The following is a 17,836-nucleotide window of genomic DNA, read 5'->3' on the forward strand; positions in this document are numbered from 1 at the left end:
ATAATCTTTTCTTAAGGAAAAAAAACTTCACTGTATAAATTGGTTAAAAAACCCAAACAAACAATAAAAATGATGTAGTTGGGAATTCCTTGTGCTTCTACTTCATTCAAGTGGCCAGTATACTATATTTTCTATTCTCTTAAAGTTAAAAATAATGGTAGCTAGAATTTATTGACTGATACTTAGGTATTAGGTACTATATACTTTTACTGCAATCACATGGGCTGGGAACCATGCTGACCCACATTTTACAGATGATTAAAGAGACTCAGAGAAGGTTGGGAATTTGTCCAAGATACCCAAGTTATAAAGAGGCAGAGTCAGAATTTGAATCTGGCAATGTCAGTCCCCCAGCCTGCTTTCTTAATCTCCATGCTATATTTCTCCTTCCATATGAAGCCCAAACTCATCCTGCTTTTTAAGATGTGGGAATTTTGTTAAAAGCACAAAGTGGGAGTGGGAGAGAGTAATATAACTGTATCAAGAGAAGTGACCTCATTTTCTTTTCCTTTCACTCTTTCATAAAAGTGAGATATTTTAAACACTTAATCTAGATAGTTAGATACAATCTTTTGACTGAAAACTTCTTAAAAAATTTCTTTTTGAAAAAAAATTCTAGTTTTTTGACAGTAAGCTTATTTCTCCAAAAGTCTACCAAAGTAGAAGTAAGGCACTTCTGCTTGTACAAGCATACACTAGCTTCTTAATTTAGCCCAAACCTTTAGTGTGCATCACAATTCCTTGGAGGTCTTGTTGAAGTGCAGTTAGTTACTGAACTGTGTCCTTAGAGTTCCTGTTTCAACAGGCCTGAGATAGAGCCTCTGAATGTACGATTCTAATAAGTGCCTAGCTCCTGTTGCTGCTCGTCAGGCACCACACATTGAGAAGCACTGTTTAGCCTGACATTTGTTTGACAAATTTTTAAGTGGGATCGGAAAATACTGAATAGCTTGTGTTGAAGACTATGGAAAACAGGGACACTTTGCTACCTGTGATTAGGTCATGATCCTGTGATCCAATGAGCACCATGCTTCACCATAATTCATTTCCTGTTCTGAATATCTAAATTTTTACAATTTTAAGACTTCAAATACATCCTTTAAAAGGAGATTCTGGTAATTATTAAAAGTATAAGAACTTTCCAAAAGCTAAGCTACTTAACTTTCATTTCTATTAAAAATCACATTTTCACATTTATTTAGGACTTACTAGTTCTTTTTTTTTTTTTTTTTCTGTACTGGGGATTGAACCCAGCCAGGGTTGTTCTACCATTGAACTACATCCCCAGTCTTCTTTATTTTACTTCAAGACAGGGTCTTGCTAAGTTGATGAAGTTCTCACTATTTGTTGAGACTGGCTTGGACTATAGGCCTGTGCCACTATGCCTGGCTAGAACTTGCTAGATTTTGATATAAACTTAATGAAAGCATATGTCTCAAAAAGCATACAAACCAGTAGTCTAAATACTTGAGTTGATCTTCAATTGTCTATCATTAAGAACATAACCCTCCTATGCAATGGAATGTAAGGACAAACCCTTGTCATTTTTGACAATATGAATGGAACTGGAAATCATTAAGTTAAGTGAATAAGCCAGTTACAAAAAAGATAAATTCCGCATGCCTTCACTCATGTAGAATCTAAAAAAGCTAATTTTTACATAAGTTGAGAGTAGGATAGTGGTTACTAGAGGCTTGAGACAGTCAAAGGGAATTAGGAATGTGGAAAGTTGATCAGTGGGTACTAAATTATAGTTAAATAAGAGAAACAAGTTCTGCTGTTCTGCTGCACGGTAGAATGAATATACATAATGATAATATACTATATATTTCCAAAAAGCTAGAGGAAAGGATTTTGAATGTTTTCACCACAAGAAAATTATAAATGTTGGAGAAGATACATAAGGTTTTTCTGATTTGAACATTATACAATGTATATATCTATATCTATATAAAGATATATACACTACCACATTTACCCTTCACTTGTTCCTTGGTGTAGAAGGTCAATATAATATAGCTTTAAGTTTTCTAAATCTTATTAAATGTTAATGAAAGTAATTTTGTGTCCAAACTGACTTTTTAATTCAAATGGAAAATCGGGAGGACAGTTAGTACATGCTGTGTCCTGTCTGATCATCATACCAACAAAGAGGTTAGCTGAACCTAGCCATGATTCCACCCTAAGAGATGTAGACTAGTGATCCCCAGGATTATTAATAATCAGACTTAGTCTTTATTGAGAAGTACTAATACCAGTTCCACCTACTCAAAACTAGAAAAACTAAAGTTGAAATCACTTGCTAGACATTGGTAGTAAGAACAAAACACTTGTATTTTATTGGGCTCGAAAATTTTGCTCAGAGAATGCTGAGAAAGCAAGAAAATAGTTTGGGGGAGAAAAGATTAATGGTAGGTCTGAAGAATGCTGTCTGGGCTGAATAAAGCCTTCTAGAGAACTGACAGTGGGAAGAAAAAAGATTAATGAAATCGTCCAGAGTTTTTATGAGACTTATACAGATCCGTGCCCTTAGTCTCCGAGGATTGAACAGTCTATCTTTTGGAACAATTAAAATTTAATTCAGAAGATGAAAAGGATGTAGAGCATCAGATTTTGTTACTAATGGGAGGAAGAATTTGGCAATGATAACGATTACAGGGATGAGAATACTTTAATGCAAAACTTATCTAAGATTCAAAATTATCAACCTTTTATAATTAAACCATCTGCATTTCTTCTGGCATATGACATTGATAGAGAATATAAGGATTTCTCCAAGCAGAAGTGAGAGATTTTTTTAATACATGGGTTTTAATTGATAAAAGTTATATATCTTTATGGGGTACCATGTGATGTTGTAGAATATATATATGAAAATATAGTTTTGAGTAGGTGGAACTGGTATTAATACTTCTCAATAAAGACTAAGTCTGATTATTAATAATCCTGGGGATCACTAGTCTACATCTCTTAGGGTGGAATCATGGCTAGGTTCAGCTAACCTCTTTGTTGGTATGATGATCAGACAGGACACAGCATGTACTAACTGTCCTCCCGATTTTCCATTTGAATTAAAAAGTCAGTTTGGACACAAAATTACTTTCATTAACATTTAATGATATATAGAAGACTTAAAGCTACATTATATTGACCTTCTACACCAAGGAACAAATGAAGGGTAAATCATCACAATATTAGATGAAATAGTTGCTTATCAACCAAAGATCTGAGATTTCCCTTGAATCTTCATGACAGCAATGAGCATATAATAACTTAAAATAAACATTTTCATTGTGTCATACTTAAATGGAAAATAAAATAAAACCTTCAGCAAGGTTAATACTAGTTTCTCAAACTTGCTGATGACCTAGGATGTCATTTTCTCAGGTATAACGGATATAAAGCAGTATTATTTTGCTTCTAAGTAGAGTACATTCCTCTCCCCCTTCACCTAGTTAAATAACTTTAAAATTCTCTCCAATTAATATTAAAAATTCTACATAGTCAAATGTCATTATTAAGAATAGAAGCTGAAGAAAAGTATAGTGAATACTCTGGTGAATTAATTTCTAATAGATCATTGTTTTTTTTGCTAAGGAATGGTGAATTCACTAGAAACATATGAAACTCTTTAAATATCAATTAGATAGTAAGGGACCTTGTAGTAAAGGAAACAAGCTGAAAACAACCAAACAACAACAACAACAACAACAACAACAACAACAAAACTCTCAGATTAGGTAGTCATGTGAGAGTGTTCCCAATTCAGGACACTTTGAGCATGTACCACAGGCTTGATCCAAAGAAGGACTTTTGCATTATTCTTTATACAAATGGAAACATCTGTTCTGCTACGTGGCCAAGTTTCTCAATGTACAATCAATTTCCAAAAAACAACTCTGTTACCAGTCCAACTAAACATTCTACTGTTGATATTTACAAAAAATAATACAAAAGCCAAATAAGTTTTCTCTTTTCTTGGGATGTCTTCCTTTAAAATAGATAACTGAACAGTATTCCTTACCTAATAATTTTGATATGGTTTACTTTTCTGATATTTGGCAATTAAGGATCTCTAGGAAGCCTGAGAAAAGATGTTTGGAAATGTTTCTTTTGTATCCAGGGAATGAAAGGAAGGAGGAAGCAGATTCTGGTCCTAACCACGGTACTTATTTCCCATGTGATTTCTCAAGCCACCTATTATTACAGAGTTATAGAATTTGAGCTCAGAAAACACTTCATTTTTTTAGATAAGAAAATGAGGAATCACGAAATTTAAATATCTTGCCTAAATTCATAGGATTAGTAAGATTTGTGGATAGCAGGAGGGCGAGACCGGATCTTTGGATACTCAAGATTACTGTCTCAAGCAATGAACACATTTCTAAAAATGCTGGACAAAACACACCACAAACAAAAAACCAGGTAAGCACAGGGTGATACAGCAGCATGATTACACACATTTCTTAGAATGCAATTTCTAAGACTGGTGAGAGAAAGTATTAGTGTTTAAGTAGCACGAGATGACCTGTTTTGCTGAAGATAAAGCAACACTATGTCTTTACAACACGTTTTAACTTAGGACTCCTTAGTTGCAGTGGTTTGGTATGATGTTTGATTTTATTTCTCTAATTGTACACTGATGATCTGTAGTATTCTTAAAAACGCCTTAATGTTGATTGATCTAAGAATTTACAGGGTGCCTGTTGATCTGTGCAGGCCCAGTAGACTGACCTGTCAACTGGCTGAGAGTTGAAGTGCTAGAGAGAAAATCTGCCTGCTGCAACGCACGGCTGTGTGGGACGCTGAGGAAACAGCACTGGGGGAACCCCTGCTCCCCTCAGCTAACATCCTGAACATGAGGCACTGGGAAGGGCAGGTCACGTATTATAAAAGCATCTGTGATGATACTGATCAGAAAGGTGGACAAGTTAGGACACTGAATGATTTGAGTGATATGATTAAAAAACAAGTACCTTTCCTCCTTTGGAAAATCATGTTTTTCTATCACATTCAACTGCAGACTTCAGAGGTATTTTCCTATTGGTATTGTCCCAGTATAAACCTGGGACAGCTAGACACACTATTTTCCAATATTGTTGGTTTTCTCTTTAGTAGTACTTCAACTTTATTTTCTTACCCTTATGCTGCAGATTTAGCTTTTCTTAAATCTATCCTGATAAGAATTCCATGAGTTTATGGGAAGAGCAGAGAATTAAACTTCCTGCTTGTTTCTTTAATTTCCTTCATAGACAACATAAGAAACCTAAGAGTCTGTATTACAAATAAAGCATACATACCGTTGCTATAGTTATAGTAGACCCACTGCCCGCTCTTGGGTTTTGGAAGCGACACAGGCGTCTCTTCAGCAGGGAGACTGTAGAATCGGCACTCAATGAATAGCCTTTGGATAGTGTCATCTGTGGTTATTGGAGAATCATTAAGCTTTAAAGCTATGATCTCAATCCTAATTTTCTCTGATGGCTGTTTAAAGAGCAAAACCAAAAATCAACAAGAAAACAAAATCTAGTGAACAAATTATTTATTCTTTTCCACTATCAATTTAAAATAAAATATAAAGGCCAATGGTTTCTTTTCTGGAATGCACTGTATGCTACTGTATGTTACATATGACAGATTATTCACGACAGAGAGAGAGAGAATGAGATTCTAATGCCCCAGGGTTTGAAGTTAACAGTGCCATGGCGATAGTCTCCTGATTTACATCTGTGGCTATAAATACCCCACTAGTAGTCTATCAGGAGTGACGATTATGAGATCTTCATCTCCTATTGCTTTCAGAATGACAAGTATCAGTTGGCTTTGTTTCAAACTATGTAATAAAGTACATGTTTATCACTGCTTTTATTTAATCTACAGTACCTGAGAAAGTTTCAATTATTCAGAGATCAAAGCCTATTGAACACCCTATTGAACACTTTATCACTATTATGCTAATATATGTACTATATGAATCTACATTAGCTACAGCAGAAACTACAGCTAATTCTCATATATTCTGCCACAATATATTTTATTCAATAAGTAATATATTTTCAAATAAAAGAACATTTTTGTATCTAATTTAATACATATTTTCTTAACAATTTATTTTTTATTTTACATTCACAGAATTAACCACTAAAATGATATTTGCTTAATTTTTCCTTCAATGCTCATTTAATAGATATTGGTGTCACAGACATTAGATGAGAGTTACAATTTTTTCCTTGAGTAATGATTTCAAATAATAGACAACAATTTAAAAATTAGTTCACACCAAAATAACTCCTCAGTGAAATTTGTTTTCTACAATTTAAAATCTGGCTTTGTATTGTCAAAATTCCTCTTTAGTAAATTCAAAGACATGCCATTATAAATTATATAACTTCAAATAGCAATGAAAAAAACCCAAATAAGACCCATTAATACAACCAATTTTTGGAAATTAGTTGTTAAATGTACATCAGTGTGCAAATTGACTATACTGATTACAGAGATATTTAAGAGCATATAATTAATCAAATTGAAAAGCATAAGTATCTTATTGTAAAAATATTCTCATAAAGAATAATTTCCATTGCTGTCAAACCCCCTCAATATTTGATGAAGTAATTTTACCCCCTTCTTTCAAAAGACATTTTCTTTTATTATGTATTCTAAGACACTTTAACTAAAAACTCAAATCTGAATATTTCAGTAAGGTTATTTTATTATTCAGTAGATTCATGGAAATTTTACTAGGATGACAGAGAAAATTCCACACCATTCTGTCTCCACTAATACAGGTACAAGGCTGCAGCTGGCAATATTACTAGGATTAGCATAGTATGATGAAATATTTAAAGGAAAATTTTTTCTAAAACCTAATAAATCAAATGACTGCCAAATGTCATTAAAGTGATGGTCTTTGACTTGAATATGCTTTTCATATTCAAATTTGAAAAGAAAGAGATGAAAGCCAGGAAAGGTTACTCGGTTTCAACTAATAACCTCAAGCCCTCTTCGTTCACGTGCATAAAAAATGAAGTTGGCTCTATTGTCTAATCTCACTTCAGAAAAGCCCTTCTCTGCTCGCTGAAGACTATATGGTAAAGAAAATATTTTAAATGATTTTTTTCCTAAAAATGTATTGTGGTTTTGAAAATAACTGCACATACATATATTTTATAATTCTAGTCCAAGTGTAGCACAATGCATGATTAAGTCTTTTACATAACTTGGAATCTGACAAACTTAGAATTGTTATAAAATCTTATAAAACATTCATGCTTCTGCACAAGAGAATTAAAGGTAAATAGCTATAAAAAGGAAAAAGAGATATACCATTATTTCTACTTTGTGAAGATAGCAGTTTATAGTTTTTTATTACAGAACCAAATGAAGAGACAAATGAATTTTAAAACAGCAGAGGAATCAAATTTATTTAAGTGGTTATTTTATTAATAATATATTAACTATACAATCCCATATGGAAGCTTGCATTATTGTAAGAACTAATTTAGGCTGTCAAATAGGACTACACGCAACTCTTTAAAGTTTAAAATATAATTCTAGCAGATATTTGAATCATAGCCCAAGGGGGGTTGGTGGGAGGAAACAAAAAATAAAAAACAAATAGAAAAACTAAAAATCCCCATCACAACATAAAAAAGGAAACAGTATATTTCAAAGAAATATAAAAATTTTATATTTTTAAAAATTCTTACTGCTATTTTCTTTTCTGGCTTAGTTTTATCTTTTGTTGGGTATTCCCCTACTCTCGTTATTTCTATCATATGACTTTTAAATTCTCTGACCAATATTACTGGCAGAAGTTCAAGTTATTATTTCTTTGTTCAATTGATGCTATCTGAATTATTTTAAATAAATCCAGCCAGGTGTAGAGGTACATGTAGTCTGTAATCCTAGCTACTTGGGAGGCTGAGGCAGGAGAATCACAAATTGGAGGTCAGCCTGGGCAACTAGTGAGACCCTGTTTTAAAATAAGAAATAAAAAAGGCTGGGGATATAGCTCAGTGGTAGAGTACTTCTGGATTCAATCCCCCATACTGAAAAAAAAACACCCCAAAATGAAATAAATAAACAAAAAGCCCCCAAAGGGATACCTTTGAAGTAGAATATTTTTAGGGGAGCAAGCTCTGAATAAGTAATTTTTTAAACATTATAAACTCCGGTTAATAGTATTAAACAATTTATTTTTCAACAATGAAACAATTCGGGTTGTCTTCATGCCCCTGTAAATGAGAAGTTCAACTGGATCACAGACACCTCCAGTCTAGCATTTCAGAAATGAATTTATTCTCTCCTCTCCCCTCATCCCACTCATCCTTTGATATTTCTACCTCATCTGATTACATTGTTTTTTGTTTGTTGTCACCTACGACCAAAAGATTGGAAGCCATTTCCATTATTTTTTTCATACCCACTATATCTTATAGGCCCCCCATTTCTGTTCTCTTCCTAAATGTCTCAAGAATTCATTGAATTGTTGAAATCTTATGATATTTCAGACAATGCCAGCTCTAGAAGATGTAAAGAAAACAAGATGTGGTTTCTTTTGCCAGAGAAACTGTGTTAGGTTCTTATGGGAGGTAATCAATTAGGGAGGAGATACTAGATGGAATTAGAATAGAAGATTATTTGTTGACAACTGGAAGCAAGCTAATGGTCGCATCAGACTATAAGCTTAGTGATGGCAAGGGCTGTTAGGCTGGCTATTATGTCACTGGTGTGGCCTGCAGTACACACTTAGTAAGTAACTGCATCTACTTCATCGCTCCCAGAGAGGTGAGGCACTCCTATCTCTAATCCCTCGCCTTCAGCCCCAACCATTCATTATGGTAAAAATTTCTCCTTAAAAATCAATCAGGGGCTGGGGTTGCAGCTCAGTGGCAGAGCATTTGCCTACCACCTGTGAGGCACTGGACTGATCCTTAGCACTGCATAAAAGAATAAATAAAGCCATGCTGTTCATCTACAAGTATGAAAAAATTGAAAAAAGAAAGTCTTTAAAAAATCAATCAGGTATCACTTTTCTGCTTAAAAATCCTATTATCCGACAATATAGCCATTCCTTCAAACCTATGTTGTTGGTATTGCTTGAATTTTGCATCTGTTGTTTATTCTGTGTGAAATCATCTTTTCCATCAGACATAATTCAATCATATGAAGTCCTGAACCACACACAGTTGGTTGTTTTCTCCCCTGGTCCCTCATTGCACTTCCAAGTCACATTGTACTGCATGGATCTTTACATACTGGCCCCTCTCTATGGTCTGTGAGCTCCAGTGGGGCAGGACCATATCTTACTCATCTTCTGGCATTTAACATCCTCCCCAGCATATAGCATGTAGTAGACTCTCAATAAATGTTCAGTAAAATAAGGGAGGCTGATTATTTTCTAGATCTTCAGAATATCTTATGTATATTGACAGAAATATGTGAAGCTGCAGTTTTAGTGCTTTCTTTTTTTATTGATTATTTAAAGCATTACATAGCTCATGATATATCATCTTTCATACATTTGACTCAAATTGTGTTTTGAACTTTCTTATTTAAAATTATATATCTGCTATGTTTTGGAAAGTGGGTCTTGTCAACTACTGCAAAATGTAGAGAAATCGTGCTGTTCTAGATTTTTAATTGAACAAAACTTTCTCAAGCACAGGTCTTGAGATGTTATTTATACTTTTCAGTATGTTAGAGATTTTTCACAACAAAAAATGGGAAAAAGTTCAATTAGGAGAATTAGAAGGGGTAATAAATATTACACTGATTCAAAAGACAAAGACTGAAGCGAAGCCTTTTCAGATAGATGACTTACAATGTCTATTCAGAATTTCTAGAGCACCATGACAGCTCATACCCCTGCAATGTATCAATGTCTTTCAGTTACAGCAAGTTGGCCAGATAGCAGAGGCTTTAGGCTGTTCCTCTTCTGTTTCCTCTCTCTGTGTGAGAGTGTGTGGACCTTTGTGACTAGATAAGATGCTTCTTCTCAATACTCTGTTTTGTTCACCAATTGCCCCATTAGCTTCCCTAGTTAACAAGATGTCAACAACAGGATGTAAAAAGAGCATTTATAAATTTTGATTGTGATGAACAGAAGTAATAGAAATGACAAAATGAGAACTGCATGCAACTCATTTTTAGTTGTCTGTATAGATGGACACTACACATTATGTGATTGAATGATATAGAAATGTGATGACAGCCTGTATTACTCACAGAGAAAAGTGAATTATAGCTTTCATGATTTTGGCTCAATTCCACTATTGCTTCCTGACTGATGGTAATTCACATTTTAGGTCATATTTTTCTATAGTGTTTACTTAGGCTTATTATTGGCATGCTTAAAAATTTCATGTTTCATTTCAGAGTACTGTGCTGAATTCTTCCTTTAGTTTCAACCATCTGAGCAGCCACAATGAAGTTGGATTGTTAGGTTTCTGAAAACTAATTCAACCTGACAAGACTTAAACACAGTATCGTGTAACTGAGAATGGCCTATGACAAAGGTTTTGCAACTTGTTTCAGCCAGTAAGATTTTTTTTTTTTTGTACTTTTTTTGAGATGGGGGTCTCACTTTGTTGCCCCGGTTGACCTATGAACTTGTGATCCTCAGCCACCCAAGTAGCTGGGATTCCAGACATGTATCACCATGCTTGGCTTTTAGTCAGTAAGATTTAAATCTAATAACCATGGTGAGATTACAGGTGAGCTTAATTTTATTCTAAGTTTCTACAGTGAACAGGCATTTAATTTTTTAAAATTATGAAACATTTCAAGCATGAGGAAAGTACAGAATATTATTTGGCATATTTAAGCATTCATCATATTACACAGATGTTAACCATTTTGCTAAATCTGATTCAAACCTTTTTGTTGTTGTTGAAGAAATAAAATATTTCAGATATAGGTAAAGCCCCCAACTGCCAAATCCCTTCTCCTTCCCTTCATTCCCTAGAGGTAACCACTATCCTGATATTGGCTACATCATTCCTAAACCTGATTTTGTATTTTCTGTAAGTTATGTGTACCTCCATAAGCAACATATCACTTTCTGCTCTTAGATTTCTTTTGTTGGTAGTATTATATTCTATTAATCATTTTGTAATTTTTCACTCAATATGTATTTTGATTTATTCATATTTATAATTCAAATCTAATTCATTCATATTAGCTGCTATACAGAATTCCACTTGCTTATAATCTACATCTTTTTACTTACTTAGTGATGAACAATTAAGCAGTTTATAGTTTTTTGCTATTATAAACACTGTTGCATTGTATATCATTTTATGTTTATACATACATGATTCTCTTGTGTAGAAATACTTCTTTAATGATTATGATAAAGTCAACTTTAAAGAGGCACCAAATTAGTTTCCAAATAGTGGTACCAATCTATATGGGGATATTTAAACCACCATAAAAATGTTATATATATGTGTTTGTGTAAATAAATACAAATAGAGTCGACGTCCAGGAGCCATAGTATGTAGAACTTGGTACTTTTTAAAAAAAATATTTAATATTTAGTTGTAGTTGGACACAATACCTTTATTTTATTTATTTTTATGTGGTGCTGAGGATCGAACCCAAGGCCCTGCACATGCTAGGCGAGTGCTCTACTGTGAGCCACAACCCCAGCCCAGGACTTTGTTGTTATATTTTATAACAGAGACAAAATGGAAATAGAAGGTGATTATCTATGTTTATGCCCTTGAAGAGTTTAAATTTTAATTGAGGTGAGTTCTATACCAGTTCAAAACAGTCGATCCTGACAATCAAACTCACCAGTATATTGGCAGAGGTGTACATAAGTAGGGCAGTAATGCTTAGTGATTAGTCATGATTCTTACAACTTCCCTTTTTCCAGCTGAGCCTGGGCAGAGTTATCTGAGTCTCTTTTAAGTGCCCTGACTTCATACTAGACTTCAAAGCATCCACTTATTAAGAATCATATCCATGCTTCACATAAATTTTGTTTGAAAAGTTTTTGTTTTTGTAAAGTGATAATAGCCCTTTGAGAATTTTTTGTTTTTAGTACCAGGGATTGAATTCAGGGGTGCTTAACCAGGGAGCCATATTCCCAACCCTTTTTGTATTTTATTTAGAGACAGGGTCTCACTGAGTTGCTTAGGGCCTTGCTAAGTTGCTGAGGCTCGATCCTCATGCCTCAGCCTCCCAAGCTGCTGGCTTGCATCACCATGCCCGGCAACAATAGCTCTTTGAGAGAAATTATAATACACAGGTGATGTCCCTAGAAACTCATTCTATGAGTGTAATATTTTTTAACAAAAGAAAGCAAACCCAGTTTTCATCAGTGGGTAGTCTATCTTTTCTAATATGTTCTGTTAAAATGCACTACATTGAGCATATAATATAAATGTTAAAAACTTCAGTGATGGGGATCAAGTGGTACTGGAATTGAGTGTTTACTTTTAGAATAGAATAGAATTGTGTTTACTTTTAGAACAGTGTCCCTTATATACTGTGTAAATACTGAGTCTATAAAGATCAGCAAATTATAGAAGCTTGTTATCACATGTTCTAAAATAGGGGGGTTGGGTGGACGCTCAGACCCTGGGAAACAGATTTGGAATCCTGGCAGGTGAGGGAAGATGTGAGGTGCAGCTGGGATAGTAGACATTCTTTATTCAGAGGTGGCAGCAGCCTCCAGCTCCAGCTCCAGCTCCATTTTGTCCCAGCCAGTTCCATTTTGTTCCCCTGAGCTATTTCCATAGGCCTTTTTTATATGCAGGCCAGACAAAGAAGGCACATTGCCAACAGGTTACAAAAGGGGGTGCATGCTCACAAGTACATATGCTGAATCAGGGTGTTCATGACCTTGGCTACATACTATAAACAGAGCCTGCTGGAATCTTTGGGGAGGGAGCCTAAGTATAGCCATTATGGCTCTGCCCTGTGAGTGGTTTGGAATATTTCTCCTGTCCTAATACACCTTAAGCATATGACATGATTCCATCAGTTTTTGTGCTTTACTATGGCAGTAAGGTGAAGGAAAGAGAATTAAAAAAAAGTCACCTTCAATTTCAGGTGATTTTGATAGGCTATTATAGGCTATTCCACTTTTGCCACTGTCAAGAACAGATGTAGTACTGTGACTCTCAATTTGGGCTGCACATTAGTCATGAGGGGAGCTATAAATAAAATTCTTGTTTAACTGATCTGAGTGAAGCCTGGGCCCTGGCATTTAAAGATGCTCCTGAGATGATTCCAATGTGCTGCCAAGGGTGAGAAGTAATCCTCTTCCCTAACACTGTGGTTCTCACACTTTAGCATACCCCAGGATCATCTGATTCAACACAGACTTCTAGGCCCTACCCTTCGAACTTCAGATTTATCAGGTTTGGGGTAGGGCCCAAGAATTTGCATCTCTCCCAAATTCTCAGGTGATGTCAAGAATGCTGGTTTAGGGAATCACACTTTGAGAAATATTGCCCTAAACTAAAAAAAGGATTCACCCTACTTTAAAGGTATTTACAGAAAAACTTCTATGGTGTTCAAATTAAATTCTCCTTTAGGTAACATCATTCTGCAGGATAGCTAACAAATTATTTCCTTTTTAGAGGCAACCTATACTCATCATTAAAAATAAGCCAGTAATATCAATTATAAAAAGTAAAATATGAATGCTTTCTTTCATCTGTTAAAAGAAAAATTTTTTAGATGTGAAATCTAGGAGAGTTTAAATGAGTGAAGTAAAACTTATGCATGAAATGTGCAGCTCTCAGAACCAGAACAGGTCCTAAGAACTCTAGTCAGCAATGTGATCAGTAGTACTTATAGAAAACCAATGATGACACATAGAAAACAACCTGTCTATAGTCTAGTCAGCTAGTCAGTTGATTAGTTTGACCAGTTAATTGCTTATAGTTTAATTAGTTAATTGGCTACAAGGCCTTGTGAAACTAACCAAAGCTCAGTTACTATGATTAAACTCTATATTGGTTTGGTCTGTTGAGCCTACTGCAAGTGCCTAGTCCAATCTGCTGCCTCCTACAAAATTTTATTTAACACATCCCATCTCCTAATTTGGCAGTTGGCAATTTTTTTTTTCCTGTAAAGGGAAAGACAGCAAATATTTCTGGCATTGTAGGTTACAGAGTCTCTGTTGCAGATACTCAACTTTATCCTTATAGAGTAAAAGCAGCCATAAACAATTTTAAATGAATGAGGGTGGCTGAGTTCCAGTACAAATTTATTTACAAAAACATGCTGGATTTGGCACATGAGCATTGTTTGCTGACTCCTGTCTTATACTCACTGTTAACAATGGTATGTATCTTTTTAGACATTTTTTTTGCTTATAATTGTTACATCTGTATGTGCATATGAAATGCATGTAATCTGTAAATAGACCTCTGTTTTTTTTTTTTTTTTAATGAAATCACCAGTGAGGCACAAAGAGCAAAGAGTATGTCAGAAGGAAATGGGAATTTTCACACGTTGTTATGCATCAAAATGTTCATTTTAACCAGAAGTGTCTGCATTAGCAAAAATTGGTAGAAACCTAAGAGTCCATCAAAAGGGGCTTATTTAAATAAATGTGGAATACTCTTTAAATGGAACATTGTGTGTATGTTAAAAGAAGAGAATGCTTCTACAGAATGAAGAAGCATTTTTTTGTAAAAAAAAGTTACAAAATAAAAAATAATTTAAAAAGAAATTACTATCAGTAGACTCATTCAACATTTCTGTTTCTACATAAAATATATTTTAAAACATACATTCTATCTAGCTTGAGTTTCCACATATAAAACACTGGGAGAGATTTATCATCCATTGATAGGATATCATTTTTTTTATTCCAAAGAGATTTAATTATTTTTCATACATGAATTGCTTCTTGCATTTTGACTTTCAAAGTTTTACAATATATTTGCTGAACACCATTACTGCAATCACCTGGGAAAGCCACCTTATTGTTCAGAGAATCTGGTTTCTGGGTGCAACTGTAATTTAGTGCAATTGAATATGGCAGCTTTTACAAAACTGCTATTAGCAGTAACAGAGAAAGAGAGGGATGTAAATATGTGCTGCACAGAAGAGTCCATTGCTTTTTCAGCCTGTGATTTCCCATTCTCACCTGTGGGCACATTTTAAGAAATCTGTGAGTTGATGGCAATACATTTTGTTGTGAAACATGAGTGCATTATTTAAATTATGAAATTTGAAATAATGCAAAGGAAGGCTTGTTAATTTTTTTAATGCCATGGCAAATGCAAATTCCCAGTTTTGATGTCTATTTTGGAGACCTGAAACAAGGCTTTTAATCAATGTATTATACATCAAATTGATACTGTTAACTTCTGATTATTCAAATTAATAAAATATTCATAGAGAAATGTCCAAAGTTTTACATTTCTCAGACTTCTGCCCTCCCACCCCCATTAATTATCATGCCTAGAAGCTTTTTAGTAAAAGCAGCAGTCATCAGGCTGACGGAATCTGACAGGCTAGCAAGGCCCAATTACACTTGCGCTCTGTGGCACTTTGATGTCCGGGAAACGAAAAGAGATAGGGGCAAATTGGGTAGCACATTATGTTAATGACTTGATTTAATCCAGCCACTAAACTTTATGTAGCCTGTTAAAAAAGATGCTAACACTAATTATACCACTTTGGAAAGGAAAGGAGGGGACAAGCATTTCATACTGACAAAGTGAAGCTCATAAATGTTGTAAATGAAATGAAACAAAATGAAGTAATCTATGATTAATTATAGATCACAGACATGAAGAAAAGAGAAAGAACCAAGCAATGTGTGGAAGTCCTGGGAAATCTGTTAGATTCCTTTTAAGGATCAAAATTTGTAAGATAATAACTATGAGCTGTCAAATTGTGTAACATGAAGAAAAGAAAACTGAATGATCTTGAATTGCTTACACAGTGTATGAGATAACTCAAATTCATAGTGTAATTGGCATAAATGATATTTATCTAGGACACTACTTCTAGTTTTAATTCTGGAACATTATAGAATAGAGAAAATTTCAAAAAGACTGTAACTATAGATCAGGGTTACTTTATTACTTTTAAACTAGTTTATTCTCAAGTCTATTTACATTAATTAACAGTATCTTTTAAAATGCATTTTGAGAGCACAAATTCCATAAGAACAAAAGCCTATTTCTCTTATTCACTGCTGTATTCCCAGTCCTTAGAACAAGGCTTGCAACACAGCATATGCTCATTAAATATGTTTTTAATGAATGAGTGCTCTTTTTTCCCTATTCCTTAAAATTACTCAGAGGAAGAGAGGCACAGTGGTGCACACCTGTATAGTTCCAGCTACTTGGGAAGCTGAGGTAGGAGGCCGCTTGAGTTCAGGAGTTTGAGGCCAGCCTTGGCAACACAGTGAGACCCCATCTCAAATAACAATAACCAAAAGCCAATTCAGAGGCCCCAATGCCCTGGATTGTGCCCGCCTTTTCAGCCTATTCTTCTGGGGGCTCCTCATATATGCCATAATAGACTCAGCTCATCCTAAAGCCACTCGAATAGCAGCAGAAGCCATGTTCCAGGTTCTCTCATTCTTTGTATTTCTTTGGCCTATATAGATCCTTTCCCAGTTCTGCTTAACTCCTAATCATCTTCAACACTTGGCTAGAAAGTCATTCTTGATCAAGGCCCCTGAGGCTGATTTAGGCACCCCTCCACTCCATTCCAGCACTGATCACCAGGCTTTATGCAGTTGCCCCTCTGTATCCTTGGGATATTGGTTTTAGGATCACCCCCTCCTCAGATGCTCAAGTCCCTAATAAAAAATGGTGTAGCATTTGGTATATCTGTTAGCACATAACCTACAACATGTCTTCCCAAATTCTTTGAATAACCTCTAGATTTCTTATAATACTTAACACAATGTAAATGCTATGTAAATATTATTAGTGTATTTAAGGAATACTGATGAGAAAAAACTTGTAAATCTTCAGTACAGATACACCCCCCCCCAATACTTTGATTTGAGGTTGGTTGAATCCATAGATGAGCAGAATCTGTGGATCTGGAAGGTTGACTATAACTTTGTCCTCCACAGACTGTGAGTTCCTTTAGGGAAGGGGCTGCTTCGTTTATGTCTGCCTAATACACAGTAGCTGCTAATAAATGATGAACTGCTTTGAGGAGAATACTGGGATCCTGGCCCCTCTTCTTTCATCTCTGGCAATCAGTTGAACAGACTTCCTTTGCCCTGCACTGCTGCCATGACATGTTGCCTTGTCACACGTCCCAAAGCAATGTGGCCAACTCACGAGGGACTGTGAGCCAAAAAACCTTTCTCTCTATAAGCTGTTTATTTTAGGTATTTTGTTACACTAATAGAAAGGTTTCTAACATGCCTTTCTTCTCATGATGGCTATGCATCACTGTCCTGAGCTTTCTGTCTGACATAGTTCCTAAAGAAGAAACAACAAAAACACTAATAAACCACAAGTATTTTTAAGCTTAAAAAAGGATGTGCAGTACAATACTTCAACTAAAGTTAATGACATCAATAACTGAACAAAATGACACCTGGTTACCCCTGATCTGATGCACTATAAAGGACACAGCACTGTTTTTTCAGAATTCCCAACAAAATGTATAACCAGAATCTGATCTTGAGGAAATACTAGACAAAATCAAATTGAAGGATATTTTACAATATAAATGGACTGCAGTCTTAAAAAAAAAAAAAGTTAGGGTTATAAAAGACCAAAACAAATGCTGAGGAACCATTACAGATTAATGCAGGCCAAAGAGACATAAAAAGAAAGTGCAATATGTACTTTAGATTGGATCTTGGACCACATTAATAAAATGC

At 34.8% G+C, this 17,836-nt stretch overlaps 1 protein-coding gene across 1 annotated transcript in view; it reads right to left on the minus strand.

The window, feature by feature from the left end:
• RPGRIP1L (RPGRIP1 like) overlaps positions 1-17,836 on the minus strand; it is a 101,508-nt gene that overhangs the window by 13,661 nt on the left and 70,011 nt on the right. Inside the window, exon 24 of the mRNA XM_081275883.1 lies at positions 5,301-5,484. Within this exon, the coding sequence (XP_081132009.1) occupies positions 5,301-5,484 (184 nt within the window). The remainder of the gene's footprint in view (positions 1-5,300; positions 5,485-17,836) is intronic.

The sequence above is a fragment of the Spermophilus citellus genome (assembly GCF_964194105.1).
Source record: "Spermophilus citellus genome assembly, chromosome: 18".
NCBI classification, from domain to species: Eukaryota; Metazoa; Chordata; class Mammalia; order Rodentia; family Sciuridae; genus Spermophilus; species Spermophilus citellus.